Source organism: Anoplopoma fimbria, chromosome 4 (assembly GCF_027596085.1).
Source record: "Anoplopoma fimbria isolate UVic2021 breed Golden Eagle Sablefish chromosome 4, Afim_UVic_2022, whole genome shotgun sequence".
NCBI lineage: Eukaryota > Metazoa > Chordata > Actinopteri > Perciformes > Anoplopomatidae > Anoplopoma > Anoplopoma fimbria.
Window position 1 is genome coordinate 8,223,731 of NC_072452.1, and position 16,407 is coordinate 8,240,137.

General features: G+C 41.8%; 3 protein-coding genes across 3 annotated transcripts; all 3 read left to right on the top strand.

Annotated features, from left to right (window-relative positions):
* The first annotated feature begins 3,495 nt into the window (after positions 1–3,495).
* Positions 3,496–5,512, top strand: tmsb2 (thymosin beta 2). The gene is made up of 3 exons (XM_054597262.1): positions 3,496–3,588; positions 4,659–4,763; positions 5,050–5,512. The coding sequence occupies exons 2-3, from the start codon at positions 4,664–4,666 to the stop codon at positions 5,085–5,087; spliced, it is 138 nt and encodes a 45-aa protein (XP_054453237.1). The 5' UTR covers positions 3,496–3,588; positions 4,659–4,663; the 3' UTR covers positions 5,088–5,512.
* Positions 5,513–9,358: 3,846 nt separating this feature from the next.
* LOC129089868 (protein Wnt-8a-like) lies at positions 9,359–11,703 on the top strand. The gene is given in 7 exon segments (XM_054597261.1): positions 9,359–9,429; positions 9,534–9,567; positions 9,837–9,975; positions 10,407–10,532; positions 10,635–10,777; positions 11,165–11,651; positions 11,654–11,703. Coding segments are annotated over 7 exon segments (1,050 nt in total).
* Positions 11,704–12,233: 530 nt separating this feature from the next.
* Positions 12,234–14,815, top strand: LOC129090529 (protein Wnt-8a-like). Its single transcript, XM_054598176.1, has 6 exons — positions 12,234–12,295; positions 12,392–12,425; positions 12,722–12,851; positions 13,366–13,491; positions 14,031–14,173; positions 14,252–14,815. Exons 1-6 carry the CDS (start codon positions 12,234–12,236, stop codon positions 14,813–14,815), a joined length of 1,059 nt encoding a protein of 352 aa, XP_054454151.1.
* Positions 14,816–16,407: the final 1,592 nt, after the last annotated feature.

The following is a 16,407-nucleotide window of genomic DNA, read 5'->3' on the forward strand; positions in this document are numbered from 1 at the left end:
GGGCTAAAACATGAACCAGAGCACAAGGAGGGAGAAAGTGTGAGACGTGTGATGGTAGAAAGATGAGAGTGAATTGTTAACAGTCATAAAAACAAGTTCACAGACATGCCAGCGACTCTTTGAGGCTGCACTGGCACACAGAGAGTAGAATGATAATGACAGCTAGCTCAACATGCTAACATGCTGAAACTTTGTTATCATGTTAAGATATATTTACTATTATACTTTAGTGTGTCTTTACTGACCTGTTACCTTAAACTAACACAAACCAACACAACAAATCCACACAAAATAAAACTATTAAATCAACAGTCAAACAAATAAATCACAGAGCTGTAGTACATGAATCACACTGCATGCTCATTCGCCATATTCATGAAAGTTAATGTTGCTGCACTTGAAGCTTCACTGCGGAATTGAAAATATTTTCTCTTTCCACTCATTTCAAATGTCCTGTTCTCCCTTGGTGTCACTGAACTATCTGGCTCGAAACTCTACTCGCTATTAACACACAAGTGTGGAAGAAACTGTGTTTGGAAAAGCGTGAAGAGTTCTTCTTCTTCTTTTTTTTTTAAAATCACATTAGTGACATTAGGACTCAAGCTGCTACAAGCTGTTGCTTTGTGCTGAGGGATGAGTGCACCCTGGTGGGCGCTCATGGACTGTTCCTCAGTGCAGCTCACTGCCTGAACACTGTTTTTTAATAGTCCTGTGCTGCCATCCTGTGTTTACACCATATGTGAGCATGACTGTTAAGTGTGCACTAACAAAGTCTCCCTATGTATTTTGAATATTGCTAAATAAAGCAGAGTATAGATAGATAGATAGATAGATAGATAGATAGATAGATAGATAGATACTCCAGTTATAACATTTATCCATCTTCAGAAACTGCTAAGACTAGCTGCCATCTCCTGGCTGATACTATACATAATCTCATAATGTGTTTATCACTCACACTGTGATCCTTCTAGACATCGACAAACAGCGCGGAGACTGACTTGATGCCAGAAAAGGTTTACTGGTCCATTACCGTCCACCAGCAGCCAGTGGTCTGTCTGACTGTTCTGATAGGTCATTAGGCTGCTATATTTGACCTTTGTCTATGTGCATCTTGTCTCCGAGCTTCAAATATGGTAACATTTCAAACTGAAAGGTTAATAGGAGAGCTGAGGCAAATTAGGGGAAGGTCAAGGATCTCCCCTACACACACATACACGGCATCCCAAAGAAACAAACAACTCAATAGAAATGCGCCTGAAAGGCTGAATCAGTGCGTGGTATAAAGAGCGCTGACTCATAATTAGCTCCATAGGTCCATCACAAAGGTGAGTCCAGATTATGAGGTATGTGTGTGTGTGTGTGTGTGTGTGTGTGTGTGTGTGTGTGTGTGTGTGTGTGTGTGTGTGTGTGTGTGTGTGTGTGTGTGTGTGTGTGTGTGTGTGTGTGTGTGTTGCATTCAGCAAACTTCATGTTGAGCAACAGTGTAACACGTCTGCATGTTGTTGTTATTAAATGTGTTTGAATGTGTGAAGTCCACATCCACCACAGCTCGGGTTAAATGTAGCAGTTCCACATTTGAGCCAGCAGGTGGTGCTGCATCCTGCTTACAGAGCACTCAGAGGCATGTGCAGTATGACCGTATGACCTCATTGTGATCCTGTGATATGATGTCACGCATTAACGCGGCACTTACCAGCAGCCGCCTGCTCGGCTCATTGTATCATTTCAAAGGTTGAGGTCATGCTGACTCATCGTCACTGTGCTATTCTGAGATAGATGCCCTCCCCGGCTGCATCAGCAGGCCGTAACTGTACCTCCGGCAAGATTACAGACATAGCAGGTTTCATGACGAGCTCTGCATGTCATGGCTTTATTTGAGCCTGATGTGATCAAGAGCTGCTTGATCAGTCGCAGACTAAATATGGGACAAATAACGTTGAAGCCTTACATACGGATATGTAAATAACGGCTCAGATGCTGACAAGCAGCAAAAACATGTTGTAAAAAAAGGTGTTATTTGGTATTGAGAAAAGGTTAACGACAGAGTATATAAAAATGTAGAAGTTACTTTAAAAATGACTTGAATGGTTTATTGATTATGCAAATACTGTAGTTGAATCATTTTCTGTTGATCGACTGATCAAGTATCGACTGACTGTTTCAGCTCTAAACGTGTGTGATCAATGATTCAATCACAATTGTAGTTGCATTGTATCATGTGTGTGTTCTGTATATTTTCACTTAATTGTTTTAGTTTTGTGTTGCTTTATATGTATTTTCATGTTGAGCTTTGATGGACGAATGATGGTCATTGCAAAACTAGCTTGGGCTATAAATACTGTGGCATTTGGCACTGGACCATGCTTTATACTTGCCCATATAAAAATAAACATTACATAATTAAATAGGGTTTTCTACAGTGATTTGACCAATGCAAGGGGTGGAATAAACTGTCATCGCTTTAATTATCTAAATACTAAATGCTCTAATGCTGAAAACATTTCAGCATGCGAGAGGTTTAAAGGAGCAGTCACAGAGGTTCCCATGGACCTATGCTATTAGCCAGATTGAGTTTGATGGCAATTGATTGTGTTTTGTACGCTTTTTCTTGTTGAGTTTGCGTTTCTGTATAAAGGCCCTTTTAAGGATGCTCATTGCAAATTAGCTCGGGCTATAAATGCTGTGGTATGTGGCACTGGTCCATGCCATATATTTGTCCCTATAAAAATAAACACTACATGAAAGATATGTAATGTGTGAAAATATGTCCCTATAAATGTAAAAATAAAAAAGTCATTACATGTTTTATAAATACTCATACCTCTGACACATTCTCAGTATGTAATGGATATTATAAAAGGAAAGAAGCACAGTCAAAGTACTCGGAAGTTGTCATTGGTCAAACGCTAATAAGGAAGAGCTGCAGTTTGAGCTTCTCCAGTCCGCATGCTCAAAGTGCCCTTGGGCAAGTTACTGAAACCCAAATTGCTCCTGAAGGGTGTGCCATCGTTGTTTGAATGAGTATTAGATTAGATACCGATTAACAGTATGACCCCTTTTATGGTCATCCCTTCCATCAGTGTATGAATGTATGTGCTATATAAATGCAAGAACATTTACCATTCATATAGTCCATTATGATTGGCTCTAGAAGTAGACAAAATAGAATTTTCACCATCTCATGCAGTGTGTCTCTGACCTAGTCAGCAAAAACGCTGTGTTATCGATCTATAATAAACACAATGTAAGACCTAACTGATTTATCATAATCCATCTCCGATTTAGATGGACATCTGCTTCCTATCAGAGGTTGGTTTCCTCTAGTCTTTTCCCTCGAGAACATTAATATTTATGTCATGGAGGAAGGCTGACCAAGCTTTTCTCTCTCTCTCTCTCTCTCTCTCCTCCTCCTCTCTCTCTCCCCCTCCCTCCCTCTTATACCCACACCCTAGATGCAGGCAGGCGTGCACACACCGGCAGATTCACTCAGCTTCCGCATCGCTCTCCCTTCTCCATCTCTGTGTCTCTATCCCTCCCTGCTCTCTCCGCCGGTGGATTTTTAGCCCACTGCTGTGTTGAACACCGGTAAGAACGACTCATCTCTCCTTCAGTGTTTTTCTTAATGTCTCTGTGTCGGTGTGTCTCTTTCTGGCTCGGTTTTACTGGAGCCAAACAAAGGATTTGGGGTGTGGCTGGATGAGTGGAGGCTGACTGCTGATGGCAGCTGTGAAAGAGGGATGTTGAGGATGATGATGATGGTGGTGATGAGGGAACAATGATCAAATGTTTGAATAATTAGATTTATTGACGAATTGAAAAAGGTGAGGTTATGACTGCTGCTGTTGTTATCAAGTCTTGGCAGGGCTGGATACAGACACCATTTTAGCTAAAGGGTAATCGAGAAATGATTCAGTCCGCCTCGTTTCAAGAAAGGGGAATATTTTAAAGTCTGGCCTTGTGCCCAGCATGTCTATTTCTATGTCAAAGCCATTCTATTAGGCCCCCATTCAAATTCAGACTAGTGAGAATGATTTTACAGGAGCTTGGTTCGCAAAATGACTGGCTGCGGGCTAGTGGGCTTGTCACATTTCCACAGCGGTCTCTGACAGAGCAGTGGTCGAAACAGGCGTGACCAGGCCAGACTGTGCGAGACAGATTAGTCAGACCTGCGGCTAGGTCGGGAATATGACTGCAGTGGAGCATTACCTAAATCCACGAGGCTGCAGGGGTGGATGCAGAGGCAGAGAGAGAGGGAGAGAGAGAGGATGCGGAGGAAGAGAACAAAGACCTCAGCCTCAGCTAGGGAAAGGCAAAGACAAAGGGAGGAACAGTTGTTCTTACCTAACTAAATGGGCATTTTGGAGAGGAGAATATCAAGAGTGTGTGAGGCAGCGACCACTCACAGGCATCCATGTGGACAGGAGTGAGCTGCAAATGTTGTAGCCACTCCCTGTATGTGCAGTAGGTTACAAAGATTATCTTCAATAGCAGGCAAAGCCATCAAGATTTCTCACTGGTGAAAACATTGGTCCTACACTGTAGAATATATCTAATATAATAGATTTGTGCCTATTGTGTAATGCTGTATTATCAGTGTGATGGCTAACAGGAAAGGTCAAACTTGTGTGCTCATTTGTTCTTCTCATCTTTCACAGCCAAAATGTCCGACAAGCCTGATATGACTGAGATCGCCCGTTTCGACAAGACGAAGCTGAAGAAGACGGAGACAAAAGAGAAAAACCCTCTGCCCACCAAAGAGAGTGAGTGCCCCTTGCGACTGTGTGTTTCTAGGCAGTTTTTGAATCCTCAACACCCCTGCAACAATTTCCCTGTCAGTAGCTACTCATCACCTCCACTGCCGTCAAAAGACCACATGCTCAGCTAGCAGAGCAGCAGTAAAAAAAAAAAAAAAAAAAAAAAAAAAAAGAATTGCTGCAACATCAGCACATCATTGATGTAATGCAAATCCACCAGCAGCATCCTCTCTCACGTACGCACTAAACACACGCCTGCTGACCTAATCTGTCTTCTTCCTCTCTTCCCCAGCCATCGAGCAAGAGAGGAAAGGCGATGCCACACCTTGACTTCTGAGCACGTGAAGAGAAGACGCTGAGATGCCACAGCAAAAAGCACTTTCTTTTGATTATCACAGTATTTCAATCTCTTGCTTTGTCTTCGGATAAGGGTGCTCTTGAGCTCCCTTGGGGTGCCGTAAGGGTGTATGGCATCCTCACATGGGGGCTCTCTTACCACTTTGGTGGAGAAAAAAAAAACTTTAGCCTGGGTGTCTGTCTTGCACTGTTAGCCTATAGCTAACAAGTCACCAATATTGCCAAACTGAGGAGTGGTGTAGTGATGTAGCACAGAGAGATGGACAGGCATCCAGGCTATATGGGAGAGGGGAGGGGTCTACATTTGTGGGAGCACTCGGAGTCAATCATGTGGGATGTTTTCTTAATAAACTTTTTACTTTTCTTTATGAAATAAATATGAAGACATGGAACCAGTCCGCCTTGTGCATATTGCTGTTTCTTTTGTGTGCATGTGCAGATTCTTATATATACTCATGAGGCATGGACTCATCATGCACGGAAATGGAATAAATACACAATAAAAAAGATTGCTCTAGGCTGCTTCAAATTGGCCTGTACAGTATACAAGTATTGTAAAGTATGTACGTATTATGTAATTCACACCTCATGAGTGCATATTTATAGCCGTAGTTCATGCACAAACAGGGGCCACATTCCTGAGTACTTTACTGAAACAAACATTTAAGAATACGGGTTGGCAACACACATTTTCATACCTTATTATAATGGTAATGTACTACAAGTGGCTAATATTAAACACATAACCATAGTCATATATAGAGATAACTGAACCAACATATTAATACATTTATGACCTAAGTCAACTACGGCTGAGCCAATTCTCCTTTGAATTGACTCAACAAGGCAGCAAGTCTGCTAATGTTTTAAGCTAGCTCAGATTGTGAGTTTTTGCGTGGCATTTGCACTTAAACCATAACTTGATAAATGGACAGAAAATGAACAGGCAATCTGATAATCGGTTAATTAGAGTCAAAGGTTTCAATGTTTCCAGCTTCTCAAATGTGAGTTTTTGCTTGTTCTTATTGTTTTATGATAGCTAATTTAAAACCTTTAGATTTTAGACTTTTAATCAGGAGAAGACAGCTATTTGAAGACCTCGCCCTGGGCTCCGGGGGATTGTTATGGCTATTTTATTTCACTATTTCCTGGCATGTTATCAACCAAACAAGCCCTACTTGGTTTCATTCAGTGACTATTAACAGCCATATTACAGTAGTGAAGAAACACACTATTGCCAGCACTGAAAGCTCTATGTAGCTATAGCAGGAGCTAGCTGGCAGTAGCTGAGGAAGCTTGAGGCTGCAGGAATGTGGTTGGCTGAAAGGCGAAGGGGGCGGGACTAGTGGCAACCAATCGAGAGTGTCAAAACACTAATCAAAAGCAGCACTGTAACAATACCACCATGGAATAAAAACAGACTGTTGGGCATTTTGAATAAATATGACATACAATAAAGAAAGACATAGTAACATTGAAAAACTATTTGAGTGTAACAATTTCTTAACTATTTTTACAGATCTTAAGATAAGATAAGATAAGATAAGATAAGATAATCCTTTATTAGTCCCGCAGCGGGGAAATTTGCAGGCTTACAGCAGCATAGAGTTAAAGTGCACACAAGAGACATAGTAAAGAAGACAAGATAAAAATAAAAATGAAAATAAAAAATAAAAATAAAATAAAAAAACAAGTATTATAAATAAGCAATAAAAACAGTAGAAAAACACAATAACTGAAATATAATATTTACAGACAGAAAAAAAACTATATTAACCATTATTGCACAGTGTTTTTATTGTCATGTGGTCTGCTGTCTGCATGTGGTCTGTGGTCTTTCCTACATTAATGGGACTAATAAAGGCTTAATTATTATTATTATTATTATTATTATTATTATTATTATTATTACAATGATTAGATGCTTCCTTATTTCTTAATAACAGATTATTGTTTAACTCTATACCAGCAGCCCACTAGCATGGTCCTTTGCAGCCTCTGATGTCTCTGGCTGGCGTCACCAGTCCTACCACCCATCCGCGGCCTGTCGGGCCTGTCACCTCCCGGGCCTTTATTGCCCCGTTTCTCTCACCTCAGATTGCCATAAATCACTGGTGAGCGCTCCCCGGACGGCCTAATGTGTCTGAGATGTCTGTTAGAACAATTTAATTAGGGCGCGTTTTTACCTCATGTTATTTTAAGATAGTGTATTACAAGAGTCCCAGCCTGCCGTTTCCTCTCCTGTAAGCAGCTGAGCTGGAATACACACAACTTACATGAAAAATATGATTATGATTAACTCGAGTTTATATTACTAAAACTGATGATAAGGGCCTTAACATATAATAAATACACTAATGAACAGAGCACTAAACAATCTGTGCAATACGAATACACTGTGCAATACTATAACTAGAATTATTCTGTCTGTATTCATAAGATTTTTTTTAGTTATTGTGGATTTTTTATTTTTCTTATTTACTTATTTAAAATACTTTTTTTTTTTTTTTTTTTTTTTTGCTGCTGTAATCCTGTAAATTTCCCCGTTTTGGGAATTAAGGATTATTTTATGGTATCTTATTTTATCTTAATTATCAAGTTGACATTTGACAGGTGAACAATATTTCTGATTTGTCAATTTAAAAAAAAATATATAATATAATAATAAAATGTAATACATTTCTTTAAATGACGTCACCCCCGTGATTTGTCCCACAGAGTTTCGGTGTTTATGAGACAACCATAGCACCCATGCTGAATTAGACCACTATTGTTTGCGGGTTATTAACCTATTAAATTCGTTAAAGGAGGATAAATTATGAATGGCCGCAGGTTGATTTTTAATCGCGCTGTATTATTTCCTAACAAGGTGTTGAGGGGCTCTAGGTTTCAGTCCCATCTGCATGAATGCGGGCGATATCTAATTAGTGGGGATTATCCTCACCTCCACCTCTCCTCCACCTCTCCTCATTGTGTGGAGGACTCGCCCAGCCGGCCGGCTATTGTTGTTTTAAGGGATTTTGAGTGGTTTAAAGTGGATTTAACAAGTGTAAGCGATTTGATTTAAAAAAATAAATAAAAGAAAAACTGTAATGTTAATCACTAACTCGGTAAATTCTCTCACATACAATCACAGTATGAGTATGAAATGGCAGAAACTGGCATGATGACGACTGTTGATGATTATGGAGGCTAAATCAAGGATAATCAGGATTAATTGTGATGGGACTAAGTGCTGGATAATCCCAGATATCTATACTGAATGGTCGACATGATATATTTACTTAAATCTACAAATCAAAACCACCTATGAAAAAAAATATATTGACCGTACAATGTTTAAAAAAAAAAAAAAAAAAAAAAAAAAAAAAAGCTCTTATTTGTTTACACTCTTGTAAATTCCAGACTGTTTTCACACCAAGTGGTTTCCCAGGGAAACATCTATTATCCTATTATCAAGACGATGCCAATGTCGCCGATGTGTGAGGCGGTATTTACATGACTATTCACCACCAGCTCCTGAAAGACTTTATGGCCATGGAGTCGGTCTTTCCCCCTGGGGCACTGCTGCCATTTCCCAAACGTTTCCAACTACACATGAAGCCTCAAAACTGCCTCTCAGTACTATATTTCGAACTGTAATGTAATAATGAGGAACCATATTTATTGCTTAATGTCTGAGTTGTGTTGTGGCCTCGATCCCTTAACAATAAATCATTGCAATAGTCCTACAGCAATATGATAGAGGCTTATATGATTCAGCAATCTGAGCATAAAGGTGTCTGCCTATTTGTCATGATACACCTGGAATTATAATAGTATATGATATATATATATATATATTTATTCGCCCTGTCTGTTCATATATGCTCATATATGATGATAGACACAGCATATGATTCATTTCGTGGTGAAAGGTATCGGGATCAGAGCCTGGGAACGGCAGGTGAATGAATGAGGGGCTGTTTAAGTGTCTGCGTCACTTCTTTGAAGTGCACTTATGCACCGACGGCTCCCATTTGTCTATAGGACGATCAATGTCGTCGTCGACGAGTCTTCACAGTGAAACGTTACCCGCGGGACAAATCTGTCAATCAAAGGGGCAGGGACATATATATACCATCAGCGAGGAGTCTGGGTACAGCTTGAGTGCCGTCCTTTCTCTCTCTCCATCTCCATCTCTCTCTCTCTTGGCACCCACGACTTGGATACTAAACACACGGGCCTCCGTCTGGAGTACAGCGATGGGACCTTTGACTCTGCTCCCGACCATGGTGCTGTCCATGTGCTGTCATTTTCAGTTTGCATCAGCTTGGTATGTCACTAACTTTTAGATGAATTCTTCTGAAATAGCACAGTGTGATGTCTGTTTGTCAGTGACCTTGGATTAACGTGGCTGTCATGTTTTCTTTCCTATAGGACGGTGAATAATTTCCTCATGACTGGACCTAAGGTAAATACATTTAGGGAAGGACAGAGGATGTCGCATGTGCACAGATTGTAAAGCCCTCTGAGGCAAATTTGTAATTTGTGATTCTGGGCTATACAAAATAAACTGAATTGAATTGAATTGAATTTACGCTCGAGCCACCTGGGCATTTATTGTGCGTAAAATCTTCTTCTGTAAATTCAAATATTTAGATGACTTTGTAATGGAAAAAAAAAAAAAAAAAACATTGGTTAAATGCAGTACTGACTGTTTTCCCTTCTTTCTCTCCAAAGGCTTTCCTCACCTATGCCGGTAGTGTGCAAGTGGGCGCACAGAGTGGGATGCATGAGTGTAAGCACCAGTTCGCCTTAGAGAGGTGGAACTGCCCAGAAAACACGCTCCAGCTGTCCACGCACAACGGCCTCCGGAGTGGTAAGATACTCAAATCCATATGCCTGTAATGTGACCTCAGTGGAGGAGGGACACAAACAATAACTTTAGTGACTTGCTGAAACCACAATCATAAAACACCAAAAAAATACCCAACATTATTAGCCTATTTAAGTGCTGTACTGCCTTTTACGCACCTTATTTGAGCGCAGCTTTTGCGCATTCATGGCCCCAAATTGGATCGCAAACTAAAAAATATTGTGATTTGCTTTCTTTATTGTAGCCACAAGGGAGACGTCTTTCGTCCATGCCATCAGTGCAGCGGGGTCCAAATGAATAGGGGCTTATTATTTATTAATGTTACACATGTTGCCTTTACAGGGGGACATTTGATTTGTTTGTAAAAAACAAAAAGGGACAGTTGCTATATGTTTTAGAGTATATGTTTTTAGACCTTTTTCTCTCATCAACAGCCACCAGAGAGACGTCTTTCGTCCACGCCATCAGTGCAGCAGGAGTGATGTACACGCTCACCAAGAACTGCAGTATGGGAGACTTTGACAACTGCGGCTGTGATGACTCCAGGATTAGACAGACAGGTACACATCTCTCTTATTGTCTGGTCTATTTACGGTCAAACTTTTTTGTTTTGTGAGACTTTTTGTTCTTAGAACTGAACGTGCATTTCTCTGAACCCACAGGTGGTGTAGGATGGATTTGGGGAGGCTGCAGTGATAACGTGGCGTTTGGAGAGAAAATCTCCAAACAGTTTGTGGACGCGCTGGAGGGCGGGCACGATTCACGCGCAGCAGTCAACCGACACAACAACGAGGCAGGCAGACTGGTGAGATATAAGTGTACTGCTACTGGTGGCAGTGGGAGTAGGAGTTTGTAGCACTTACTATATTCGGATTAGTCTGTTGCAATTATTGTATTCGTATTAGTTTGTTTCTGCACTATACTTTTGCTCTGGTTTATGCTTTGAGATGCTTGTTTAGGAAAGGAGATCATTTATGACTTCTGGTGACTAGTAGTTCTCTTGAATACCTATGTTGAATACACTTATTGTAAGTCGCTTTGGATAAAAGCGTCTGCTAAATGACTGTAATGTAATGTAATGTAATGGAAAAGTGATGTATTTTGTCTGTGGCATGGGTTCAAATGCAAGATGGAGAAGTGGTGCAGGTTGGATAATTGGATTTCCTCACTAACTCTCTGGCTCTCTTGGCAGGCTATCAAAGCGACCATGAGGAGAGCCTGTAAGTGCCACGGGGTGTCCGGGAGCTGCAGCATCCAAACCTGCTGGATGCAGCTGGCCGATTTCAGAGAGGTGGGCAAGTACCTGAAGATGAAGCACGAACAGGCCAAGAAGCTGGAGAACAGCGCGGACAACCGGGGTGCCATCGAGCAGGCCTTCCGGAGCATCGCCCGCACGGAGCTCATCTACCTGGAGGACTCCCCGGACTACTGCGTGAAGAACCGGAGCCGAGGGCATCCGGGCACCGAGGGCCGGGAGTGTCTGAAGAGCAACAAGAACATCTCGCAGTGGGAGAGGCAGAGCTGCCGCAGGCTGTGCTATGAATGCGGCCTCCGGGTGCTGGAGAAACGCATCGAGGTCGTCAGCAGCTGCAACTGCAAATTCCACTGGTGCTGCACGGTGAGGTGCGACAAATGCACGCAAGTCGTTACCAAATATTACTGTGCACGCAAAGAAGGGGGAGAAAACCTCATAATAAGACGAAGCGCAGGCACCGTGCGCGCCGGCACTGATTGCCATGTGTTGACTATCTTCCTCAAATGTAATGTGTTACATCATCATGGACATCAGTAGGCATTGGTTCTGGAGAACAGGAGTGTTGTTACGTCACCTGAAGCCTTTAAATGCACTTGTTCTTATTGATTTAAACCTGTAAATCAAACTATGTGTTTTGAGGGCCTGCTCACTCGTTAAGGGGATTTGTTGCGTCTGTCTTCTGTGAAGTCTGAAAATTGTATTATATATTTTTTTGAAAATGTAACCTAATAAATATTTTTCTACAATACACATGAGTCCAGCTGATTTGTCTTTGGGATGCGGGTTGTATATTGGTGTCCCGGTGTCGTACGGCCTCGGGGATATATAATGCCGTCCTTTGAAGTGCGCATATGGGCGTTTCCTCAACTCGTCAACCAATCAGCTGCTTCGGGCCTCGGGGACAAAGAACAAGAGTACCATTTGTTCTTCATTCAAATAAAGGAGAAAGTTGCAGCACACGGGGCCAAATAGATCTTTACTTTGAGGGACAACCGTGGAGGTGGAAATGGCGCATGCATTTTTTTGGCTCCTGCCTCTTTTATACAAAACGTGTCTGGGACATGCTTGGTAAGAGACTATTTACTGTTTGCCTGCATCTTCTCTATTTGTGTGTGTGTCAACTTAAGATTGGTTTCATTCTTAATACTCTTATTTTCCTCTCAGGGCGGCAAGTAACTTTCTTATGACGGGACCCAAGGTAAACCACTGACCCTGGACACTTTTAAAAAAGGCCTAAAAACCTACCTTTTTAAAAAAGCCTTTCATTAGTTGTTTCCTTTGGAGAGACGTTCTATCTCTAAATTTTAACTTTTACTTTTCTTTTTTTTTTCTTATGTAGCACTTTGAGATTGTTTGCTCAATATAAAGTGCATTACAAATAAAATTCATTATTATTATTATTATTAAATAGATTAGATTACTCTGACAACGTTTAGGATAACCTTTCAAAAATGTGAATCGTGCCAAACTAAGATGGCATTGCCTCCCCTGCAGGCCTATCTCACCTATGCAACCAGCGTGCAGCGCGGCGCACAGAGTGGGACTGAGGAGTGCAAACACCAGTTTGCGTGGGATAGATGGGACTGTCCCGACTCAGCCACTCAGGCCAAAGGACTAAAACGAGGTAGGTTAAGATCATAAATACAATTCCTTCATTGAGTTATGCATGCAGGTCCTAGAATGCAGAAGAAAAATGGTCATGCGTAATGTGTATGGGTCATTCCTACTATTCGGTGCCATTTCAGTCTGGTAACTTTCTATCAAAAACTTTAAAATGTTCCATGATTTTATCTTATCATCTGAAGGAGGGCATGTTAAATTATAAGAAAAATATATTGGTCCAGCTCAGGATATTATATTTTAATAATTTTGACCAAATTCTTCACACCTAACATAGGCCAAATGTCCACCCTGTTACGGGACATTCTCATTTCTATTAAAAAATGATTTGAAAAAATGTATAGGTACAATAACACATGACATCATACAGTACATGGGGAATAGTATTCAAATAATGGGTCCAAATGAATAGGGGCTTATTATTTATTAATGTTACACATGTTGCCTTTACAGGGGGACATTTGATTTGTTTGGGGACAGTTGCTATATGTTTTTAGACCTTTTTCTCTCATCAACAGCCACCAGAGAGACGTCTTTCGTCCACGCCATCAGTGCAGCGGGGGTGATGTACACTCTGACCAGGAACTGCAGTCTGGGAGACCTCGACAACTGCGGCTGTGATGTCTCCAAGAACGGGAAGATTGGTGAGCTTCTATGCAAAAATACATCACTCAGCTTTGACGCTTGTATTATTATTATTATTATTATTATTATTATATTCCTTTATTGATCCCCATGGGGGAAATTCGGGTGTTGCAGCAGCTCAACTACACAGAAACAGATAATAAATATATACAATAAAATAAAAATAGAATAAAATAAAAAATAAGAATACAAATAAAAAAAAAAAATGTACAGTATATCCACATGGGGGGGGGGGGCTGGTGTATCTACATGCATGTGGCATTAGGTGCATATGGCAACTGATATTATTTCCTAACTTTATTAGGCTGAATTTGGTGACCTAATTTAAGTTGTATGTGGTGTAATCTGCCTCTGCACTATACTTTTGCTCTGGTTTATGCTTTGAGATGCTTGTTTAAGAAAGGAGATGCACTTATGACTTCTGGTGACTAGTAGTTCTCTTGAATACCTATGTTGAATACACTTCCTGTAAGTCGCTTTGGATAAAAGCGTCTGCTAAATGACTGTAATGTAATGTAATGTAATGTAATGTGTACAGGCGGTCGTGGCTGGTTGTGGGGCGGCTGCAGTGACAACGTGGATTTCGGAGAGAGGATTTCCAAACAGTACGTGGACGCGCAGGAGACCGGACAGGACTCCAGGGCGGCTGTCAACCTGCACAACAACGCTGCTGGGCGGCTGGTAAGCTCTGTTTTTTATCTCACATTTCACCGTCTCCAGTTTGTTATCAGTAGTTAACTTTCCCAAGTTTTCCAACAGGCTGTGAAGGCAACAATGAGGCGCATCTGCAGGTGTCACGGCATGTCTGAGAGCTGCAGTGTCCAAACCTGCTGGACGCAGCTTTCAGATTTCAGAGAGATCGGCAACTACTTGAAGATCAAGCACAGCCAAGCCCAAAAGCTGGACGTGGAGAAGAGGCGCATGCGTGCCGGAAACAGCGCGGACAACCGGGGCGCCATCGTGGACGCGCTCGGCGGGGTCGCGCACACGGAGCTCATCTACCTGGAGGACTCCCCGGACTACTGCCGGAGGAACACCAGCATGGGGCTGTACGGCACCGAGGGCCGCGAGTGTGTGCAGCACGGAGAAGGTCTGACCCAGTGGGAGAGGCGCAGCTGCCGCAGGCTGTGTCACGAGTGCGGCCTGAGGGTGGAGGAGAGACGCACGGAGGTAGTGAGCAGCTGCAACTGCAAATTCCACTGGTGCTGCACGGTGCACTGCGAAGACTGCTCCCAGGTCATAGTGACGCACGTGTGCGCCAGGAGGGAAGGGGCTGACGGGCACGGCTACAGACGGAGACACCGTGGACCCAAGGGGAAATAATGTTTGTTTATATATATGTATGTATGTATGTATATATATATATATATATGGATCATAAATGGATTTTTATCTTCATCATTTATTCTTTATTCAGGTTGAGTGACTGCAGGTTGTCAGAGATCAGCTATTCTTCTCTGGCCTCAGCTCTATTATTACCGGTCTACAGCACAGTAGACACAGAGTATTATTCAGTCTGCTGAATAATGGCCCATTTGTTAAATGTCTGTTTGCACTTTTCACGTCTTATTGTATAAATACTTGAGTGTCTATTTATGAATATTTTTGTTTTGGTTTAATTAAAATAAAAGTTATAAATAAAGCTTTCTGAAGAGCACGTTTCATTTATTTTACCTTGTGAATCCCTGGGCCGGTGGGCTGTATGACAGGGCACACAAGTGTCTATTAGAATGAGAATGGAGCGAATACACTAAACGGAGGATTACATGGATAACATGGTGCAGTTCGCACCTAACCGAGGTGTTGATCCAGAGCTGATCCACCAGCACTTTGATGTCAACGTGTATTGATTCCACTCAAAGAGCTGCGAGGCTTTGAAAGACAAATTAAGGAAGCATTTCCACCGCTGGAAGTTACTATTTGGCCTGATAATCCGGGACACCACAGCCTTTACTGGTCTTTGTCACATACCACAGGCAATGCAAATGAATCCCACCAAAGCTATGAGGGCAAAAAAGGTTGTAACCGAACTATGTTTCTCAGCAACAGTGGGTCACATTGGGGTCCAGATACCACATTGTGAAGGAGGCAACAGTTATAGATGAGCACAGCTCGGATTCCACCGTGAAAGCAAGTTCATTTTCTAATCTTATAATTTGCAAGTAATTAGGCCTGAGAGAAGCCTGGTCTCCGCCCACCGGCCTCTCTAGAGTCTATAGAGCCATTCATCTGCCTCTTTCTCACCTCCACCCCCTGTATCTCCAAAAAATCTTCCTCTCAGCTGGACGTGTCATAAATCTGCCACTACCTCAGCTGAATGAGTGATGGCATGGATATTACCTTGGTGAGGGGGGGGTCCATGCCTTGGGGGGGGGGGGGGGGCTGTTTCACTAAATGTAAAGACCAGTCACTGAGGAATTACAGCGTCGATTATCTTTAAATAGTCGATCGACTGGTGTCGCTTTAGATCCACAAGTGCTCTGGTACTGAAGTCAACACTGCTTGTCGTCACTCTGAACTCTTAACATCAGTTCAATTATATATGTTGTCATTTATATGCACAGTGTGTTATGTAGCATGCACACATCGCTGCCAAATAGACATCTAAGCAGCTGTGTGTACTGAATATACAGTTAACTGATATACTGTATCCTCCTACGTCATACAGCAACCTGTTACATTAGTTGTTCAATGTATTCCAGCAGGCACCATCGCACTGCTGTGTAGCTTACAACCAATAGAAACAGTCTGACTTGTGGCATTGTATGTTGTTGTTCTATGTTGTATTGTATATTTATACTGTATACACACCTAGCTGTCTTAGTTATAGCTGCGTTTCTATTCCTGTGCACGTACACTGAATTAAAATAAAACTACTCATATCCGGCAAATGAAGCTGATAAACAAACTAAACA